Here is a 22,260-nt window from a genome sequence, read left to right as displayed (position 1 = left end):
TAACTTGTCGATTTCTGGCCCAACTAGTCTAGTTCGATTTTTATAACATTAAATTTTAAGAATTTTTTATATATTTTAAAAAAATTATTTTTCATTATTTTTCATTTTTTCATTTTAAAAAAATATAATTTTAAACTTTATGTTTTAAAAAAATGATTTTTTTTTAAAAAAATTTTAAGTACTTTTAAACGGTATGGACCAAATTGACAAAAAAATATTGTAAATGTTTAGGGCTAAAAAAGTTTAAAAATTTTAAAAACTGGTTGACCTTTGAACTGGTACAGATTGGTTGACCCGGGCTAAAAAACCATTTTAACTAACAGTTGAATCGATTTTTATAAATTTTTTTTATAATTTATTTGCTTTAAACTAGTCGGGCTAATAGTTTTGGGTAGGGGTATGCAAATTTCAAGTAAAATCGAATTAATTCGGTCGGGGTTGGTTAATAATTTTTTGGAAGTTCGGTTAACGGTTAATTCGGTTCGAAATCGGTGTTAACCGAATTAACCGAATTTAATAAATAATATTATAATATATAAGTATTCGGTCGGTTCGATTCGGTTAATTTTTTGGAAATATAAATTAACCAGTCGGTTAAGTCGGTTAATATTTTATATGTTTTATACTTGTTTTAACCAAAATAAAAAATATATATATAAATTTCGGTTAATTAGGTTAACCGAATGAATTAATCAAAAGAATATATATAAATGTTTAGGGCTAAAAAGTTTAAAAATTTAAAAACTGGTTGACCTTTGAACTAATTTGTATTTTTAAAATATTATAATTTTAATAAAATGTAAAATAAGAAAAACAAGTAAATTATATTGTAAGAATCAGATCATGAACGAAATTTCAATTCAATTAGAATAAAATTAAAAAAATAAAAATTCATTTTAGAAATAATAATAAAATTAAACATTTAAAATAATTTTAGTTTAAGAGTAACTATTTTTCTTAATCTAAGTTTAATAATTTTCAACAAAATAATTAAATTTTAACTCGAATAACATCAATATTATTATTAAGACAAAAGAATATAAATTCGAATACGTATTTTTACCTATTTTTAAAATAGCGTGATCTTAATTTTACGTAAAATAATAATTATAGAGAAAATGTAGACATAAAAGAAGAAGTCAACGAGGAGGGACGATACAAATACACACCCGCCGTTCCTTTTTTTCTAATTTGTCGCCAATTTGTCTGAAAGCATGAAAAAAATATTTTTTTTATTCTTTTAATACTGTATGATTTAAAAAATATTCATATTTTTTATCTTGGTTGCAGATGTGGCGGCTTTACTTGAAAAAAGTAATTTTTTTAATCTAAAACGAATATCTCATAATTGGGTGACTTTTTAGATTGACACACTGACAACACTTAATTTTATTATAAAAATATATAATTCTTATATATTATATACACATATCCCATTTTACTAATTAATTATTTTATTTTTTATCCAAGTATAAAACCCATGTTTTTGGGTTCTTACTTTTAGGGCGGCTTTGGGGTCCTAGAGCACTCAATAGATCTTATAGCAAATATTTTTAAAATATTACTATAATTTATGTTTTGCCTTTCTTATATTCTTCAAGCAATTTGTATTTAAAAAAAAATTATGCTGATTGAGTCTTTAACTCGATTGGTATAAATATTGTTGTCAATATAGAATGACGTGAGTTCAAGTATGCTAAAGCGCATTATCTTTATATTTATGAGTTGGATAGGGACTATAGGTAGTTCTAGACATTGTATAAAAAATGAACAGATATGATCAGAACTTATAATTAGATTATTCAAAAAAAAACCTACTGCAATTGACTTTTCAAAAAAAAAAATCATAAGTACAAATAGATTTTTTATATATACAAATTAGTAAAAATCAACTCTTTAAGTTAATGTATTTACCAACAATTGGATCAACTTTCCAATTCTCATATACCAAATAGTTTATGCTCCATTTCGGTCAAAATTTCGGTACATTTTGACCTGTTCCAATCAATATCGGTGTGTCCTTACAAAATGTTGATATTTTGAACTAGTTTTTAAATTTTTATCTTAACCGTTTTAATTTTCTATAATAATATTTAAAATTAAAAGCTATTAAATTAGATTAATGAACCTCAATAATAATTTTAAAACTTATATTTACATGTAAATATATTTATATTTATGTAATTGAGATATATTTGTATGTATATATAATAGAATTTATTTTTTGTCAAAATAATACATGATTTATTAAAATTAAAAATTAGATTATATATGTGAAAATATTTTAAAAATATCAATAAATTTGAAACGATACACCGAAACATGTCGATACCAATATGTATCAATATAAAAAAAAACGATACGTGTACCAAGACAACATTAACTACCTTAATATAAAAAACAAAATTTTAACAAATTAAAATATATAAAAAAATTTAGTGTCTTAATTTTCGTAATGAAATTCAAAATTAAATAATAAATTTTTCGAAAATCATATGCCTTACTTGGTTCATGAAACAAAAATATTTTGTCCTTAGATGGTGCCTTGAGCCACGTGCCACGCTCCATGCGTTAAAGGAAAAAGGGATACGTTAACATTTAGTCTTTGAATTCGATAATTTTTCCATATTAGTTGTTGAATTTTTTGTCCATATTAATCTTAGAATGGATCAATTTTTTTTCTTGTTTGGCCTTTAAACTTGGATTTCATTAAAGTATAATGGCATGACACTTTGAAATTATACCATATTATCGGTTGAAAATTTTAAAAATATATAATTTTTTTATTTTTATAATTTTTAGATATTATATATTTTAATTTTTCAAGTATGACGTGCAGTGGCGAAGCGAAGGGGGTTGGTAGTGGCCCCAACTCCCCTAAAATAAGTATTTTTTTCATTTAAACCTCTTTATAATATATAAAATTTTAAACTAGTAAAGATGAAATTACATTTTGGCGTCACAAAAATGATAAAAAAATTAATTTAATCCTTCAAAAATTATAAAAATATAGGCTATTAAAATGGTAAAATTATATTTTTACCATCGTAAAAATATGCAATTTAATTCCGCCCCAAAAAATTGTCTATCTTCGCTCCTGATGACGTGACACTCTAAAAAAATTCCACATCATCAAACATTAACGCAATCCAAGTTTATGAACCAAATTAGAAAATATTGTAAAGTTTCTAACGCATGTGGACTAAAAAATTCAGAAACAAAATTGAGAAAAATATCAAGAAGTCAATGTTGCATTATTCCAAATAAAAAGATTACAAAACATGTCGATCGAGTTTTAGTTTGATTGACATGATCATTATTGTCAATGCAGGAAGACCTGAGTTTAAATGCGCTGAAGCGCATTATCCTCCTATTTATGGGTTAGGGAAGGACTATAGAACATTCTAGGCATTATGTTAAAAAGAACATATATCATCCGAACTTATAATAAAATTATTAAAAAATTACAAAACATGATAGTGGATAATTGCAAAGAGAAAGAAAAAAAATACGAGACAAAAAAAGCTTACAAAACGGAAAGGAAAAATTAAAATATTTTTTTATAAAAATAACTTTTTTGTTCTTATTTTATATTTGGACACATTTGTTTTTTTTTTCTTTTTTCCAGTTTTTCGGGGCGGCGTTAGGACCCCTAAATTCCTCAATAGTTCTTTATAGAATAATAATTCATGTTTCGACTCCTTCAACTCTTTGAAATTTCATAAATATGATATAGAATTTATAATTTCGTCCATAATTTTGGTCATATTATTAATTTAAATCTTATTTATGTTATTAGTTTAATATTTCTATTGTATTTTTAATTAATATTATTAAATAAATTAGTATCATATTGATTCGTGACACCAACTCAATTAACCACATTATACATAACTAAATTTTGTGCATACGAAAGAAAAATATAATGTTAAAATTATATTTATAAAATAAAAAAAGAGCTAATAATTGAGTTGTTGGAGTGATGGTAAAGTGCTTATGTGTGAACAATTGTCATTTTAGTTGTTTTATTTAAACATTTCATATAAAAATGATAGAAGATTAAAACATTATTGTATGAATATTTAATTCTTTATTAAAAGAGGAATTTTAAGTAATTTTTTAATTGAATTGGCGTCGAGTTGACTCGCGAAATCAACTGAGTAAATCGCTTTATATAAGTATAGATGCACAGACGGTATGGGTGAAACAATTTATGTAGTAGTATTGAAATGTATAAAAAAATCAAAACAAATACTTTTTCAAAGCAGTAAGATTGAGAAGTTATTGATAGTGGTGGTACGAGTTCAAAATTTTCATATGCAAAACTTTTATTAGTTCTCTTAAAATATAAAATAGACAAAAATATCATCGTAATGATATAGCTTATTTTGAGATAAATCTCAAAAGTATGCATGAATTTTGATCCAATGTGTAATCTCCTACACAATTTATTTTAGTGCAATTTTATACATAAAATTTTAATTTTGATTCATTTTCACATAACATTAACATCGTTTTTACGTGACACTATTGATGACTTGACTTTATTAAACTAAAAATGAACATGTAAATAATTTTATTTATTTTCAAATAAATTTAAATTATTTTTCACATCGTAATGCCAAAAAACATGTATTTTTTAGGCTTAATATATCATTCGATACCATACTTTGACTTTTTTTTCTAATGTGGTACCTATATTATTTTTGGACCAATTCAATACTGCATTTGACAAAAGTTATATATTTTGGTACCCAAGGTAACAATGCTAACTTTTAGTGTTCAAATTAGGTTTTAGAGTTGATTTCATGGAAGTTAATTGCTAATATTATTAGATTTGAATTTTCATAATTTTGTTAATAAAATAAATTAGTGTTAATAGTGGTTTAATTTTGCGTTTAATTTGTCAAATACAATATGATGGGTGTGATATAAATTAGTTTTAGGGTTTATTTGATGAAATTAATTACTAATATTATTAGTTAATTATAAATTTTCATCAAATCAACTCTAAAACCTGAACTAAACACTAAAAATTAACATCGTTATCTTGGTACCAAGTTGTTTAACTTTTGTCAAATACAAGTACAACATTTAAAAAACGTGTTAAACTTAGGTACTAAATTATGCATTAACCCTTTTTTAATCTTCGTGAGAAAAGTTTAAATTTATTCATTTATTTTTAGTTTAATGAAATGTCACATTAACAATTTCCACGTAATATTGTAGAAATTTTTGAACTAATTAGAAAGTGTCACGTGTCAAGTAGAAGTTACCGTGGGTAAAACTAAAGTTACCATGGATGAAATGATGACATCATACCTATGTCATAATTATTTTATCTAATTAATTTAAATTAATTAAGAGATAAATATTAAAAATTTTATATTATCATTAATTAAAAGGTAAACTATACCCATGGTCACTTTTGTTTAGCTCAGATTAAATTTTAGTCACTTGTGATTGAAATATTACGTTTTAGTCACTTATGTCATGTTGTAACATTTCAGCCATTAACAGTGTAACGATAAGCTGACGTGGCATATTAAATCATCATTTCAAACAAAAATTTTAGGTTAAATTATACAATCAGTCCTCATATTTTTTCGTTTTGAGCAGTTTAAATTTTTTTATTTTATGTTATTTAAACTTTTCCTTTTTCTTTTCCATTCTCTTCTAGTTCTCCCTCTGTTTTCTTGTTTTGAGCATTCGAAATGGAGAATGTAGGAAAACAGAGAGAGAAGCAAAAGAGAATGGAAAGTAAAGGAAAAAAAGAAAGTTTAAAGAACATGAAAGAAAAAAATTTAAATTACTCAAAACAAAAAAAAATATGGGGACCAATAGTATAATTTAACCAAAAATTTTTGTTCGAAATGATGATTTAACATGCATGTCAGCTTAACATTACACCGTTACAAGCAATTAATGACTCAGTGACTAAAATGTTACAACACGATAACGTAAGTGATTAAAACGTAACATTCCAAACATAAGTGACTAAAATGTAACTTGAGGTAAACAAAAGTGACCATGGGTGTAGTTTACCCCTAATTAAAATAGAATAATTAAATGCTTATTTTATCTTTAATTAATTAAATTAATAAGAGATCAATAATAAATAAAAGTGTTTAAGTTATTGTAGAACTATCAAATGAAACAGTTAAATTTTGTAAGAACTCTCTTTTATTTATGTGATTAGACCAAATGGAGTAATTAAATTCTGCAAGAACCCTATCTTATTCAAGCAATTGATAGCCATTCAACACATTCACAAGTTCAAAAAGCCCAGAAAGATCTCTATAAGATTCTCTGAAGTCGAAGAACTTGAAGAAATTTTGACGAACACTATAACTATTCTGAAGAAGAATCATCTTTTGATCCAATTCAATTGAGGAGAAGAAGACAAAAGTTGTCTTTGAAGAAAATCGCCTTTCGATCCAAATCAATTGAAGAAAGAAGGTTCGAACCTGTTTCAATAGCAAATCAACACGACACTTGCAACAATCCACAACCACCTTGGGTCAACGTCAAACTGGAGAGTTGAATCGAATGAGTTTTCTTTGTAGCAATTTTAAGAGATTGCAACATTTCTTTCAAATCATTAAAATTTGACTCCAAATTTTCAATTAAAATTTTCAACTCGAAATTTGTGTGTACAAACATAACGAAAAATAGTGCCACATAAATAACGGTGTTTTTTCAAAATTAAAATTACATGTATATAATTGCACCAAATTAAAGTTAGTCTATAACATTACAAATTAAATCAAAATTCATATATAAATTTGAAATTTATCTAAACATGAAGGATTAACTAATAATTTAACCAACTATAAGTTGGTCTCATTTAACTCAACTCAGTAAAGTAGAGATATAAATATATTTGATTAATTATGATATTAAAATTTTCATTAAAAATAAAGAGTTAAATCATTAGGATATCTAAGTGGAATTAATATTTTTATTATATATGGAAAAGTAGAGAATACAATAACATTTTAAAAATAATGAAATTTAAAAGCGGAGAACAACTGATAATAAAATATTAAGTAATTATATAAAATAATTTGTCTCTCAAATTTATTAAAATCAAATAACAGTAAAACTATAGAATATCAAATAATAATGAAAATCGTACGTTTTTTTATGGAAATAGAACCCTAAAATATGAATTTTTCTGTAATTCTTTAGATGTTATTTGAATGAAAATGTGATGCGATATTTATAGTGCTAAATATTAGTTTTAATTTTACATTACTGAAACACTAATTAAGTGATAATCAATCCAAAATAATAAGCGTAATTTAATATGGACCCAAAATATAATTAAGTCATAATAACTATTACACTAAAAATAAAAATATTATTAATAAAATAATTATAATTATTAATAATTTTTATGAACGTAAAACTTATCTATTAATTTTGTATTCAAGATTTAATAGAAATATTATTACTAAAATAATTATTATAATATTTAGAATAAGTTCATATTTATAGATTTTATTTTATTAATTTTAACAAAAATTGGTTTTAACTTATAATTATTATCATATTTATATATAAAAATATATTTATTTAATTAAAACTTGTAACTAAACAGCTTTGGGTTTTATTATTTTTAATTTATCTAAATATATTCAATGATTTTATAGATTTATAATTTTATTAATTAATAATATATTATGTTATTTTTATGTAGAACTTTCAAAAGATATAACCAAATTAATTTGATATTAATTTAATATTATATTAACAAATATTAATTTTATTATTAAATAATACTAATAAATTATTTTTAATGTCAATTTAGCAATATAATTAACGATAAAGGTTATTCTCTTAAAGACAAATAAGTTTTTGCGTATCAGCTAATAATGTCCCTTTGGGCTTTTATAGGCTTAAATATGTTTGAAGATTGTTGCTTACGCCTTTTGGGCTTTATGTGTTTTTTTTTCCCTTTTTTGGGCTTTAAAAGTAAAAAAATATACTTTTTAAATTTTTTTGCGTATTTTAATTTCTTCCAAAATATAACTCGTTATTAAGTGAATTATCCTCTTTTTTCTCCCAATATTCTATTTTTTATATTAGAATTAAAATGTTTATATTAAATATACAATTATATATGTAGATTATTAATTTTAACATTTAAGTTGATGTATTTTTTATCAATATAATATAATATTATCGAGTCATGTTATTCACAGCTTTGCTAAGGATGGCATTAATGTAATTATTTTTATTTTTATTTTTAAAAATATTGCAAGTATTGAAATACAATAAAGAAATATCATTCGGTAATATTTATAAAGGAGTTGTAAATTTTATCTACACTCTTATTTAGGATGGTAAAATCGAACTATTCGTGGATTTTAAATTAATCCATTTTAAATGAAATGATTTTTCTTTTTGAGACGATTTTTTTATCGATGATTGGTATTAAACAATATATTTTATCTGCACTCTAATTTAAGATAGTAAAACCGAAATATTCGATGGATTTTAAATTAATCTATTTTCAATGAAGTAATTTCCTTTTGAAAAGTGAATGGTTATTTTTTATGAATGATTGGCGTTAAACAGATAAGTGTTTGTCATGCCCCACTTTTTATATAAAATTATTATTTTACCTTTATATATAATTATTAAAATATAAATTTGTAAAAAGCATGTTACATATGATTATTAAAAGGATAAACTTGTGAATATGCATTATATATAACTATTAGGTAAAACACATTTTCAATACTCTTCATTTTAATATTGAGCAAATTGGTCACTCTAAAAAAATTAGAGTAATTTAATCCTTGTTAATTTCGAAAATGAACAACTGATGACAATTAATCACGGTAATTAATTAATTTTTATCAATTGTACATGATTTTGATTGATATAATAACAAATTAAGTCATTAATGTTTGCATATTCTATCGAGTTGGTCCAATTCTAAAATTGTCTAAAAATCTAAAAATTCAAAAAGAATATATAAAAAAATTCTAATTTCAAAAGATATATAAATAGACTAAATGCGTAAACATTGAAGGCTAAATTTGTTATTAGACCTAATAAAATTATGTAAAATTGATGAGAAATATTAGTGCTGCGATTAATTATTCTTAGATGCTGATTTTTGAAAAGAAATTAAATACATTAATTTTTTTTTCAAAAAGACCAATTTATTCAAAATTAAAATTGAGTGAAGCCAGAAGTGTTTTCACCTAAATATTAAAAGGGTAGAATCCGAAGCTCAAGCTCAAACCACAACACTTAAATCCTGAAAAGCAAACCACAGTCCTCAAAAATTAAAAACCTAAACTCTAAGGTGTTATTTGGTAAGCTAAAAGTTTAAGTAATTCATTCATAAATTTTATAAGATTTGAATTTATATTAGAAGATTATTTGGTAAATTAGTAAAATATAATTACTAAATATGATTATGTCGTTTTATAAAAGTAAATATTGATTTTGAAAATTTTATTTATTTATATCAATCTTATTAATATAATATTTTATATTATTGTTAATAATTTTGTATCAAAGTTAAATATGATCATTTGAATCTCATTTTTAAAATGATTTATTTTAATAACATAAAATTAATTTAATATTTTTATGTTAAGTGATAAGTAGCTACCTACCTACTTATCTTATTCAAAACTTCTTTTGTTGAAAAAATATATTTTAAAAAATTAAAATAATTATCAAACATATTTAAAATATCAAATGTTTAAAATTTAATGAAATGAAAATTTATAAAGATTTATCAAATATACCCAAAACCCTAAACCTCAAAACCTAAATATTAAAACCTAATGGAAATAAAAAAATTAAGACTCCTAACTTATCATATTCACATGAATTTTTTATGTTAAAAATAATTTTAAAAATCGATATCATATTTAAATATTAATTATTGTGACTAACTAATTATATTATAAAATAAAAATAAAATAAAGTATTTGAATCAAACCCTAGATTTTGAGTGTAGTATAAAGTAAAAAACTAATTTTATGAGAAATATTTATATTTATTAGTGCATAAATTAAGATGTAATAGTAAGTTAATGAATATTAGAAAACCCCTTTAAAAAAAAAAAGAACTTGGAAATTCAAGTGAAGAGTTGGTGAGGCTGAAACTGAAAGTGCAAACTGGAAAGTATGTACAAAGGGAGAGAGAGGCGCACGTGTGTATGAATGTCAAAGCAAATGCAAGTGTGAAACGTTGTAGTAGTAAAAGATTTGGCTAACAAATGTGTTGTGCGTCCTACTCTTTTCCCAACACACTTCGAAGAAATGTGCCTTGGCTTAGAGTGTTATGATAATATAAACAAAAGTTAACCCAACAAAACACTCATGGTAAAGAAAAACCATCAAAAATGCAGACATGGTTGGAGCTAATTACCGGGTCAATAAAGGAACATAAACCCATTTGCACCCATTTATACGTACTGGTTCTTTTGGCACCGATGGCCGTCCAGTGGTTGCAAAGTAATTCAATATCCTAGAGGTTTTAGGGTTGCAACCACCGTGAGCATTTCAGTGCAACAACATGCACTCTCACTTCACAGCAGCCACTTCAAGCGCTGCGCCTAAGCACTCTCTTAGAAAGATTAAAATTATATTTCCATCTAAATTTGGTTCATGGGGATATGGATCCAGTTTTAAGAAAGAACCGCCACATATCACATTTATATCAAATATTGAAAGCAATATATATATATATATATATATAATAATCATTGAAGAATCTATAAGCTAGTAGTGGTAGTAGCAGTACCAAGATTACCCGCAGTTCCTCCGCTAACCCCACCATAATCAACCGCTTGAGTGGCAGCCACCGCCGACACATTGATCCCTACAGCGCTAGTTGTAACAGAAGTCCTTTTTCGCTTCTTTTTCTCATAAGGTATCCCTCTAGCTCTAGCCTGTCCTTCCCTCACTTCCCTCAAATAAATCCTCACAGCCCTTGCCGCAAACGGGTTTGATTCCGGTCGTCCGCCGCTCTCTTCGTAAGCAGCTCTCAGCCGTCCGATCAGCGCGTCGAGGCTACCCCACGCTTGCTTGAGTGGACAAGAGCAAGGACCAGGCGGGTTCGGGTGTCCGAAATAAGGACAACCCGTCATGTGAACCTTGGTTTTCCCGAACTGATCGAGGTACTTCAAGAACTCGATCACGTGTGCTCCGCTGCAACGAGCCAGAGTCAATGGCGGCTTATGGTTCTTCAAGTACTGCAAGAACGTGTTCCAGTCTCGACGCTTTTGTGACTCGTACCGACTCGGTGCTGCTGGGGAAGTAGAAGACGACGGCGACTCACCAACTCCTTGCTGGATACCCTTGGACGGTGGTGCTGAAACCGTAACTGATACTGGATCCTCCTTGATCGTATTCGGGTCCGTTGCAGAATCCATTGACTTAAAAAAAAACTACTATAGGGCTTCGCACTTTTGATGATAACTGACTGTCACTAATTTTCCATCAAATCGTCGTTTTCTTTTCTATATAAATATATACTATCAATCAATCAATCACTAACAATTCATAAACTCTTTGCTCTAGCTGCTTCTCTTTTTTACTAGGGTTCATTGAAAAAACTGCAGGGATCCAAAGATTGGCTTTTAAAAAAAATTCAGAGATGCAGGCTTTGAATGAATATCAAAACGAAGAAGAAATTTGAAGTGAGAAAGTGTGAAAGAGAGAAAAAAAAAAAAAACTAAATGATGAGACGTCCAAAAAGTAATTCTTACCACTACTAGTATTTTCTATAACCAATAATTTTTAATTCAACTTTTAAAAAAAAATGAATACAGCCAAATTAAAATTTTGTACTCGTATTAATAATAATATATTTTAAATTATAAAAGGAATAATTTCACCCCAAACCCTCAATCTATGACCCAATTATAAATTTATCCATAAACTTCAAAATGTGTAAGCATTAACATGGTATCAATCAAACTCTTACATCCAATTAACATCGACTAGTACGTTAAACTTAGATTGATGTGTTAAAAAACAGGTAGTTAAATGTTGGGAGGGTTATCTTATTTTGTTAACACGGTATTTTAAATATATTCTACATCATATTTTAACTGATGTTTAAAGCTCGAGTTGAAAGGAATATTTGATTAATACAATGTTGATATTTTAGGTACTAAATTAAAAACATTTAAAATTTAGCAGTTAATTTAAAATATGAACGTTTTGTACTGTGTCTATATTTCTTATAGATCACATGGTGGCCCCAGTGAAGGTGAAAATGTGACATGTTCACCTCCCTCGCCTTCCTTGTATATTCACCATCAATCCTCACTCGCCAATCACTCGCGTAGGTTTCACCTCCTCTTGTCCCCATTCCAGCAAAGGCTAAAGGGCAAGTCAAAAAGGACTATCGGAATTTTGAGCTTGGAGTTATATTTATATTATCTTTTATGTCTTTAAAATTGTATATTTAAATTTCATATATAATATATGGATATTATATAATTACTGATAAATATTTAAAGAGTCCCCGAAATCATTTACTAATGGTTCAACTGAGCATTAAGTTTTGGATGATGTAATTAAAATTTTTAAAATTTTGGAAGGTATATTTAAAAAATTTTAATTTTTGAAAAACTTAATGAAAATTTCAAATTTTTAAGGGTCTAATTAAAACTTTCAAAACTTAAAAATAATTAATAAGAATTTTTTAAAATTTTGAAATATCTAATTAAAATTTTCAAAACTTTTAAATCTCTTATTTTTGGGTTTGAGATTTTTTATATTCATAATTACATTGAACTTCGAATATAGTTAGAATCGAGTCGCACTGGCAAGGGTGAATGTAAGGGGCTGACAATAATTTATCCTCATGACAAAATTACTTTTAAATCTTTTTAAAAATTATAAATTAATATGATGATAAATTTATCTTTTAATCTTTCCTTAAAATTATAACTACATGTTGGACTTTTAAATAGAAAAAAAAAAGTTCTCCCAAAATTTTTATTTCATCTACGAAATTAAATTCAAAATTTATTAGGAGTGAAATAGGATTTACTTGCATACTAACGATGTAGTTAATTTAAGTACAAATTATGTCTACAAGGAGAGTGATGTGGAATCATCAAAGAGACTGACTTATGGGTTTTAATCACTCTTTGGGGATGTGTTCGGTTTGAGTTGTGGGGTATCTTGGATGGTTTGACCTTTCTACAATACCGAGGTTTGAATAGGATATTGATTCAAACTGATAGTCTTGAGGTAGTTCATGGTTTGCATAGGAGTATTTCAGCTAATCCGTACTCAGTACTAGTTAGGTAGATTTAACAGCGGCTATAAAATATCGAGCATTGGGTGATTAGACATATTTCAAGGGAGGCCAATTTAGTCGTAAATTAGATTGCCAATATGATATCTATTGATTTGGTGGGAGTTAATGTTTTATATCTATTAGAAGCTCTTGAGAATGATAAAACTAGTGGTGCTTTTAACTTTGTCAGTTTAGTTTAATATTTTAAGTTTTGTTTTTTATAAAAAAAGAAAAAAGACAAATTTTGTAGGAGAAGCAGAGGTAGAATGCATGTTAATGGTGGGTTTGGATGGGAGATTGGGTGCGGTGCGGTACGTTTAACTTACTTTTTGTCTCACGCTACAGTATCGCTACAGTATTTAATCTTACTGCCACCACTATTTTAACACTAATTGCAGGTAAACGCACCGCCCATCCAAACTTATATTAGCCAAAAAGCAAGCAACGACAGTGTGAGGATGAAAAAGGAGTGAGCTGAGCCCGACGCAAAGGCAATAATGCTATACCATATCAGGGAAGCCTTGCTTTGCTACGACATTCCAATATAAGTCCTCTCACACTCGCTTTGATTAACAGATTTCACTCCATCATGGAATTTCATGGTGCCTGCAGTCTCTCTCTCTCTCTCTCTCTCTCTCTCTCTCTCACACACAAAAATATGAATAATCATTTACTTACGTACTTTATAATAATTATTAGCGGTAAGACATAGTTCTCCTTCTTTAGCCTCGAAAATTGAGATGAACAGTAAAATATTTCATATTTTCAGAAAAATAAATATTATTTGATATTTAAATTTGCTTTTTTAATGTGATGGTTGTTTTTTTTCAGGAAATGTAATTATATTTAGTAAAAAATATTTGTTGGTATTTAAATATAATTGTGTTAATATTTTAGTATTTAATTTGAATTTTAAGATCAATTTAATGAAAATTAATTAATAATGTCATTATTAATAGAATAAATTTAAGTAAAAGCATCCCGAAAGCCACCGTGTTTAGGGGTAGATTGCGTTTCGGCTCTTTTATTGAAAAATGGGTAAATTAACTTATCCGTTAAATTTTATCTGTTAAATGATAATGTGGAACGTTAAATTCATGTTGAAAAATATTTTTTATTGGTAAACTATAAAAATGGTCACCCAACAATGCCTTTTGTTCTATTTTGGTCACCTAACTATTAATTTTTTATTTATTTACCATTTTTTCTAAATTAAAAATTTTAGTCACTTCGAGTGATGTGGGCTTTTTTTATTGATCTAGTAACAAAATTAGCCCTCTAATGTTTATAAATTTTATCAATTTGATCCTAAATATAAAAAATCAACAAATTTAGTCCTCAATGTTTACAAAACTTACCATTTTAGTTCTAATTTTAAAATTTTTAATAAATTTGGCCCTCAAAATTTACAAAATCTATCAATTATTCCTAACTCTAAAAATAAAAAATATTTTTAAAATAAATTCATTTTAGCTCTTTATAACCTATCGACTAACCCGTGTAATATATTAAATTAAGAAAAAAAAGTACCCTCTTCCAAGTCACTTGCAACAAATTTTTTTACTATAATTTAGGCTTCACACTAGATCAAACCAATTGATTTAGAACCTATTTGCAATAATTGGTTGCATTACTGCTCGAACAAATAATATTTGTAATGTCTTTATTTCTTTCGGATCTTAATTCTTTTTGTGTTTTATCCTAACTTTTTAGAGTTCTTTTGCAAGTGACTTGAAAGACAATACTCTTTTTTTTTTTTTAAATATCACACATGGGTTAGTGATAAGTTATAAAGGACTAAAAAGTACTTTTAAAAATATTTCTTTTAATTTTAGAGTTAAGACTAAATTTAAAAATATTGTAAATATTGAGGGCCAATTTTTTTATTTTTTTAGAAATAGAACTAAAATGACAAATTTTAAACATTAAGGAAAATTTTGTTGAATTTTTATATTTAGGATCAAATTAATAGAACATGTAAACATTAGAGGGCTAATTTTGTTAATAGACCTATAAAAAAGCCCACATCAACTTAGAGTGACTAAAATATTTAATTTTGAAAAGTTTAGTAACTAAATCGAAAAAATTAATAGTTGGGCGACCAAAATAGAACAAAAAGGCATAGTTAGATGACCATTTTTATAATTTACCCATAAATAAAATAATTTTCAAAACGTAACGTTCCTCATCATCATTTAGTAGAGAAAATTTAACAAATAAGCTAATTTGCACGTTTCAAAATGTATAAAGGCTAATTTGCTCATTTTTTCAATAGTGGTGTTAAAATGCAACCTGTCCCTAAGTACATGGATTCCCCTAGTACTTTTACCAATAAATTTAATATTAATTATGTATTTATGTAATAAAAAATGATTGTAATTCTTATTAATTAATTATGAATTTTTACAAATTAATTCTAAAAAAATAAAAAAAATTCAAAATGTAACTGTCTTCAATCTGCCATTGGATGTGTGCAATACTTGATTTTATTTTGGGATTATATGATGGTACCGGAGAAAGGGTGGGTCCAATATAATAATGTTTTGCATATACTTTATTCAATGTTGCTGTGATTATTATTATTATTATTATTATTATTTATTGGTTTTATGGGCCCCAACGGATAAATACCTGAGACGTGTGCAGTGGGATTCTAAATGTCAGTGTAAACCGCAAAAGTTGGTAAAGATGTGGAGAATAGACCGAAGGGAAAAACCGGCGGGTCATGTAGTTGGACAAATTTTGAGATCTAATTTTATTTTTTAAAACTATTTAATCTTAACATTCTTAATAATTTTAGATAATTTTTTTCAAACCTCTTATGTTGGTTAAGATGGTATCATATAACATGATATTTAATTGATAAAAAGTAAATATGTTAAGTTGATAAGTTTTAATGATTACGGGTTAAATTACGATTTTTAAGGCATTGGGTAATAAATAAACGATTTTTATGTTGTTGTTCATTTGTTTAAATTAAGTGAATATGTTCTTAAACATGTTTATGTACATATAATTAAACATATTCATTGAACACTGAATGATAAACAAATATAAAATAATCAAACATAAATATTAATAATCATAGGCTAATATGTCCAAAAAATCCCTTAAGAGAATACGGTAAACAAATCAATTAAGCACGTATATTAAATTCGCATTAATTAAACTCCTGCCAGTAACAAACAAAAATCAATTGAGCCCCTCTGTTAATGGTTTCTATCATTGATCATATTGACCGTTAAAATTAATTAACAAACCAATCAAATGGTAACATGTGCCACCTTCTGATTTAATCTAATATTTTTCCCATAAAATGATTAAAAAACATAAAAACATATAAATGTTATAAATGTTATTGTAACACCGCAAAATATATAGGATTAAAAGTAATAATTAACCAAGAAATGAGTCTTCGTTTTAATGGTTAGAGATCTACTCCATTCCCAATTTTTCTCTTTTAATTTTTCAGCAAACTAGAATGAAAATTCCCCTAGAATATATATAAAATGAAGTAAAAATATATTAAGAGTTGGTAGCAACCCAAAATGATTAAGCTTTTGCACTTTCTCCCTTACTTCCTAGATTCAAATCACGCCAATCTCATCCCCCATTTTTATTTATTTATTTATTTATTATTTTTGGTAAAAAGGGTATTTTAGCATTCAGTCCCTCAAAATTTGAAAACCCTAGGTAATTAATCTCCTCTCAAAGTCAAAATTGAACTGTGGGCTTTCTTTTTTTTTCTTTTTTTTTTCCAATTGAACTAAAATTTTACTTTATTTTTCCCTATTCTTCCCCTTTTCCTTTTCATATTCCCCTTTGCAAATATTTTTCTTTCATAGGTGAAAATTTTATTTTTATCCCGAATCTGAAATCAATCTCCGTTCAACCGTTCTTACCGGTTTAGAGTAATGCTGTCAAATCTGATATCTAGCGTTGCCAAGAATCGATAAGAACATTCCAATTCTGACATTTAGATCTCAAAATGCATGTAGAATTTATGTTCACGTTAATTTTTCAAGACCGATTAAATGATCTTTTACTAATCTTACCGATATCTCTCGAAATCTTGACTATTCTTTAAAACCATTATTAATTCATGCATTTTTTTGGTTGAAAGACTCATTGTAGGTGTCTCGGATCAGATTTGTTCATGAGGATCATCGTTTGAGACCCCGGTGACAGGTGTTTGTTCTTTTATAGGTAATCGGGGCAAAATCGAGCCTAGAATAGGGCCACATGGGCGTGTGAGCCACCCGTGTGGACCAAACGACTCCCTCACACGTCCATGTCCACCTTAAAACCCCAGGAGTTCGAATCGCACACGGCCTAAAACCTCTCCACACGACCGTGTACCCCATCCACATGGTCCAGGGCTTCCCACACGGTTTGGCCACACAGCTGTGTGTTCCCTTTAATTTTTAAAATCTTTAAGATAAAAAAGAAAACATTAGATTTGAAATATTAAAAATTTGTACTAGTTGATATAGATTGATACGCATTACTGCAAGCCGATATTAGTTAAAGACCTGAATGATACGTATATTACTATGTAATGCCACTACCATGAAATACACGATCATGATTGTATGATTGTTTTAAGACTAATCACTTTATAGTTACTCTTTGTTGGATATTAACATTATATAGTATGATACAAACAATTTGCTTTTATTTTTTAATTATATTGCGGAGAATTAATTTTTGGTACTAAACTTTTTTTAGTTTATATTAGTTCGAAATTTGACAGCTATTTTCATTTTGATCTCTAAATTTAAACTTTCTTAAGGTATAACGATATGGCCCTTTAAGATTTTACATAATTTTTAAAATTTTAAAGTGATGTTATGCCCAAATCATCACATCGTAATTAGATCCGAATTCAACGATCGAATTAAAAATCATCAAAATCTACCAACTAAATATTAACCCTTAATTTAAATAAGATGAGAAAAAAAAAAGAGAAAATCTTACAATGATGAAAGGCAATCTTCTTGAAAATATTTTTAAAATGCTATGCATATAGCATAAAAAGAAAGCAACAAGGACCTTCCTTTTTCTTTTAGAAAACAATTAGACCCTAAATTCAAGACAAAGGGAGATGTCAACTTCACGAGTAACCCAACACTACAAACAAACCCCCTCTTTTTTTTTCCCTAATATTTATATTTATATTTATACATTCCATAATAAAAAATTCTTTAAAATTCTTAAAATTTAATCTTAATCCAAGCCGTAACAGTTAGATTTGTTAAGCTAAATTCTGCTATTAGTCCCGTGAGTTATACATTAGTTATTCTTGTTCGATTTAATTATTTTTAATCTTTATATTTTTCAAATTTTATAATTTCAGTCAGGACTCAAATAATAGTAATTAAATCTATTAATTAAAATAATATGATTTTTTCATAAGTGTTAATATGTTTTTCGTATAAGATTTTAAAATAATAAAATACGATAAATCAAAATATAAAAGTAAATTAACAAGTTACGTGTGACCAACACCAATCATTCAATATGTTCATCAATCCCTGAAGCAACCAAAGCTTAGGTGAGAATAAAAAGGCCCACATCTTTACAATTTCTCCCTAAATCCCAATCATATGATATTATATAAGTGAACATTTTAAAATTATCATTTTATTTCCTTGCTTGGACCTTTTGTCAATATATAATTTTTATTGAAATTTTGCATGTTAGTTCTATCCTTTGTTATTATCTAAGTGCGAAGGAAAAAAATTGTAGGAGGTTGAAATTAAATTTTAATTTCTTAATTTTATTATTTAAATAGTCTATATTTTTATGATTTTTAAAGAATTAAATTAAAATTTTATATTTCAGTGGACAAAGTACAATTTTATCTTTACTAATTTAAAATTTTAAAATTTTAAAATAATGTAAATAAAGAAATTTTCATTTTAAGAGGCCTGCCCTGACTACACCCCTAATTATTATGATATAATAACATATCTATTTGCATGCTAACATTATTGAATATTTATTCCTCTGATGAAAGCCAAATTTGAAATATCATTGAGGGTTCTTTAGTATTATTCTTGAAAAATATAGTTTAGAAAAAAATTAGAATATGTATAGTTAGGGATTGAAATGTCAACAAGAGTGTGTTTAATATAAGAAATATTATTTTTGGAGTTTAAAAAATTCACAAGTAGTCTTGATTTGAATAGAGCGAAAGTTATTGTCAGGCACCTGTTTGACATGGGTTTAAACCGTATTACATTTATCTCTTGTTTCCAATATTATATAAAAAAAATTCACGAGTCAAATGAGTAACATGTATCCTTTTGGGTGTAACAAAATAAAATAAAAATTGTATGTTTAAAAAAAAAAAACTAAGCATGTGACATGGTTAGAACTTTGTTTGTGGAACTAAAATTATCCATTCATCGTTGATTAAATACTAATCCATAATATCAATAAAAATAAAAAAGTCAACTTAGCAAAAGCACAATTTTCTTTTTAAATTTAACTAAATATGATTCTCTCGCTTCTAGTTGGGTTGATTATTTATTTGTGTCAAATTATGGCATACAAATTTGAAGGCTAAAATATACTCTAATCCTACTTTTAGTTTGAAATTCAGACTCTCTACTTTTTGAATTTAAAATTTCAAATCCAATTGTTAGCAGTGTTAAAATTATTTTGTTAAATTTCTTGATGTGATATTTTAAAATTAAAAAAATCACTTGGTGATTATGTAATAATAAAATAACATTAAAAATGTTTATGTGGATTTTTTCTCTTAAAAGTATTCAATCGAACTCGTCACGATAAAATAATTTTCTTTGTTGGAATATTATCCTAAGAAAATTATCGTCAACAATTTTATTGAAATAGTTAAAATATTAAATATTTAGACTAACTAATGACATTGTAAAAGTTGAAAGATAAAATTATATATAAAAAATAAAGCATATAGATTAAATCTCAAGTTTTTGCATGGTATAAGGCTAAAACTGAAGTTTGGTCATTGTCTTATGATGTAAAAAAAATGCAGCAAGGCAAACCTAAAAGAAATAGAAAGCTAGTATCCGTCTTTAAGACCCTTAGGGCATTCAAATTATATATAACCACGTAATATTTTAATTGAAAAATTAATGATATTAACCGTTTGGACTAATTAATAACAGTATAAAAATATAGGGACCAAATTACGTTAGAAATTAAAGTGTACCAATTAAACCTCGAATTTAAGCATCATAGAAGGACCAAAATTGAAATTTAAATATTTTCTAAAACTGCAAAAAAAGGGTAAGATGTTTGCAAACCTAAAACAAATAGGAAATCAAATGTCGGTTTTAAGACTCATAGGGTATTCAGAGTATAGATAACAATGAAATGTTTTAACCGAAAAGTAAACAATATTAACCATTTGGACTAATTAATAACATTATAAAAAATAGGGACCAATTTATATTAAAATTAAAATATAAAGATTAAATCTTAAATTCAAACATATAAAAGGGACCAAATTTGAAATTTAATAATTTTATATGAAAAAAAGAGAAAAAGGGTGCATGGTTTGGGTGTGCCATGTGTAAGTACAAGGAAACAATATAAAAGTTAGGGATCAAATTGTATAAATTCAAATATAAAGATTAATTAAGTCTTAACTGTAAGCATAGTAGAGGGACCAAAATTATATTTAACCATTTTCACATAAAACAAAAATAAATATTCAAAAGGACGTTTTCAATTATTTAATAATAGTTTTATTGTAAAGAAAGCAACTTTTGATCTCAAAAGTTGTGCAAGAGTAAGAAAATAACCAATATGCTATATTCATGTAATTTAGTTTTAGAAACTTATTTTAGCTAATATTTTCAAAATTTAATGGAGTAAGAAAAGGTATTTTTCATATTAATTTCTTTGAAATTTTAAAATTAAAATCTGGTCCTTGGGGTCACAAAGTTGAAGTGAAAAAATAAAGAATGGAAGTAGCATGAGTGATACATGATCTTTGTTCAAAGCATTGATGTTTGCTCATTAATTATTATGAGCTGAGTTCATATTCATAATATCTTAGTTTGATTCGGTTGGATTTTTTGATATTTTAAAATTATTTATGATAATTCGGATCGATTTGATTTTTAATTTTTATATATTAATTTTGAATTTTAGGTTTTGAAATTTTATTTTGATAAAATTATTTCCTTTTAGGGTTTTTTGGGCATTATTTACATTATTCGATAAAGTTATGATATTCTTTAATTAAATTTTTGAATAAGTAAAACATCGATAAATTTTATATGTTATTTTTAAATATAAAATATTTTTGTATTAGAAAAATTAATTCGAATTATCAACCAAAGCTATTCAAAATATCATAGTTGTAATTAATTTTGAATCTCTACATTTTTTTTCCTACCCTACCTTTCACCTTTGTTTTATTTAGTATCCTTACCTACCATTCCCTTTCTAATGTAGGGTCTATTGTGTAATGTTGACCCAAATGTGGTGAAAGCTTTGCAATGTCTAGCTTTTTTGGATAAACCTTTTTTTGACTCTCATATATATATATATTTTTAGGTATTTATCGGAGCGAGTTCAGCAATCAATTTTTTGCATTCAGTAGGTTCATTAGGTAGTAGATGTTGGCCACAAGTTTTAAAATTATTTCATGTCCAGGGCGATGATTAAACCCTCGACCACTAGTTAAAATAGAAAAGACTTTTACCATCTCATCTAACTCGTGGTTATTTTGACTCCCATATTAACAATTGATTAATTTATTTCAATTTTAGGATTATGAATAAAAGCAACTTATGGGAGATTTGGATTTGTGATTTCATTTTGAACCTATGAAAATTAAAATTTTAATTTATCTGTTTTACCTTAACAGAATTCGATTCTTGTATTTTGTGAAAATTAAATCGTTAATTTTATTATTTTAATATATAAATTGTTGAATTATTGATTTTTTTAATTTTTGTATATAAATTTCTG

General features: G+C 26.2%; 1 protein-coding gene across 1 annotated transcript; it reads right to left on the bottom strand.

Annotated features, from left to right (window-relative positions):
- Positions 1–10,600: 10,600 nt before the first annotated feature.
- LOC105789026 (protein LIGHT-DEPENDENT SHORT HYPOCOTYLS 5) lies at positions 10,601–11,726 on the bottom strand. Its single transcript, XM_012616224.2, has one exon. The coding sequence runs from the start codon at positions 11,405–11,407 to the stop codon at positions 10,748–10,750; it is 660 nt and encodes a 219-aa protein (XP_012471678.2). The 5' UTR covers positions 11,408–11,726; the 3' UTR covers positions 10,601–10,747.
- Between the last annotated feature and the right edge of the window lie 10,534 nt (positions 11,727–22,260).

This window comes from Gossypium raimondii, chromosome 2, assembly GCF_025698545.1.
Source record: "Gossypium raimondii isolate GPD5lz chromosome 2, ASM2569854v1, whole genome shotgun sequence".
In the NCBI taxonomy this organism is placed as follows: Eukaryota; Viridiplantae; Streptophyta; class Magnoliopsida; order Malvales; family Malvaceae; genus Gossypium; species Gossypium raimondii.
This window is presented reverse-complemented; position numbering and strand designations above follow the sequence as displayed.

Bases quoted from the DNA above. Each gene is read 5' to 3' on its own strand.
- LOC105789026 (XM_012616224.2), bottom strand. From the start codon at position 11,407: ATGGATTCTGCAACGGACCCGAATACGATCAAGGAGGATCCAGTATCA.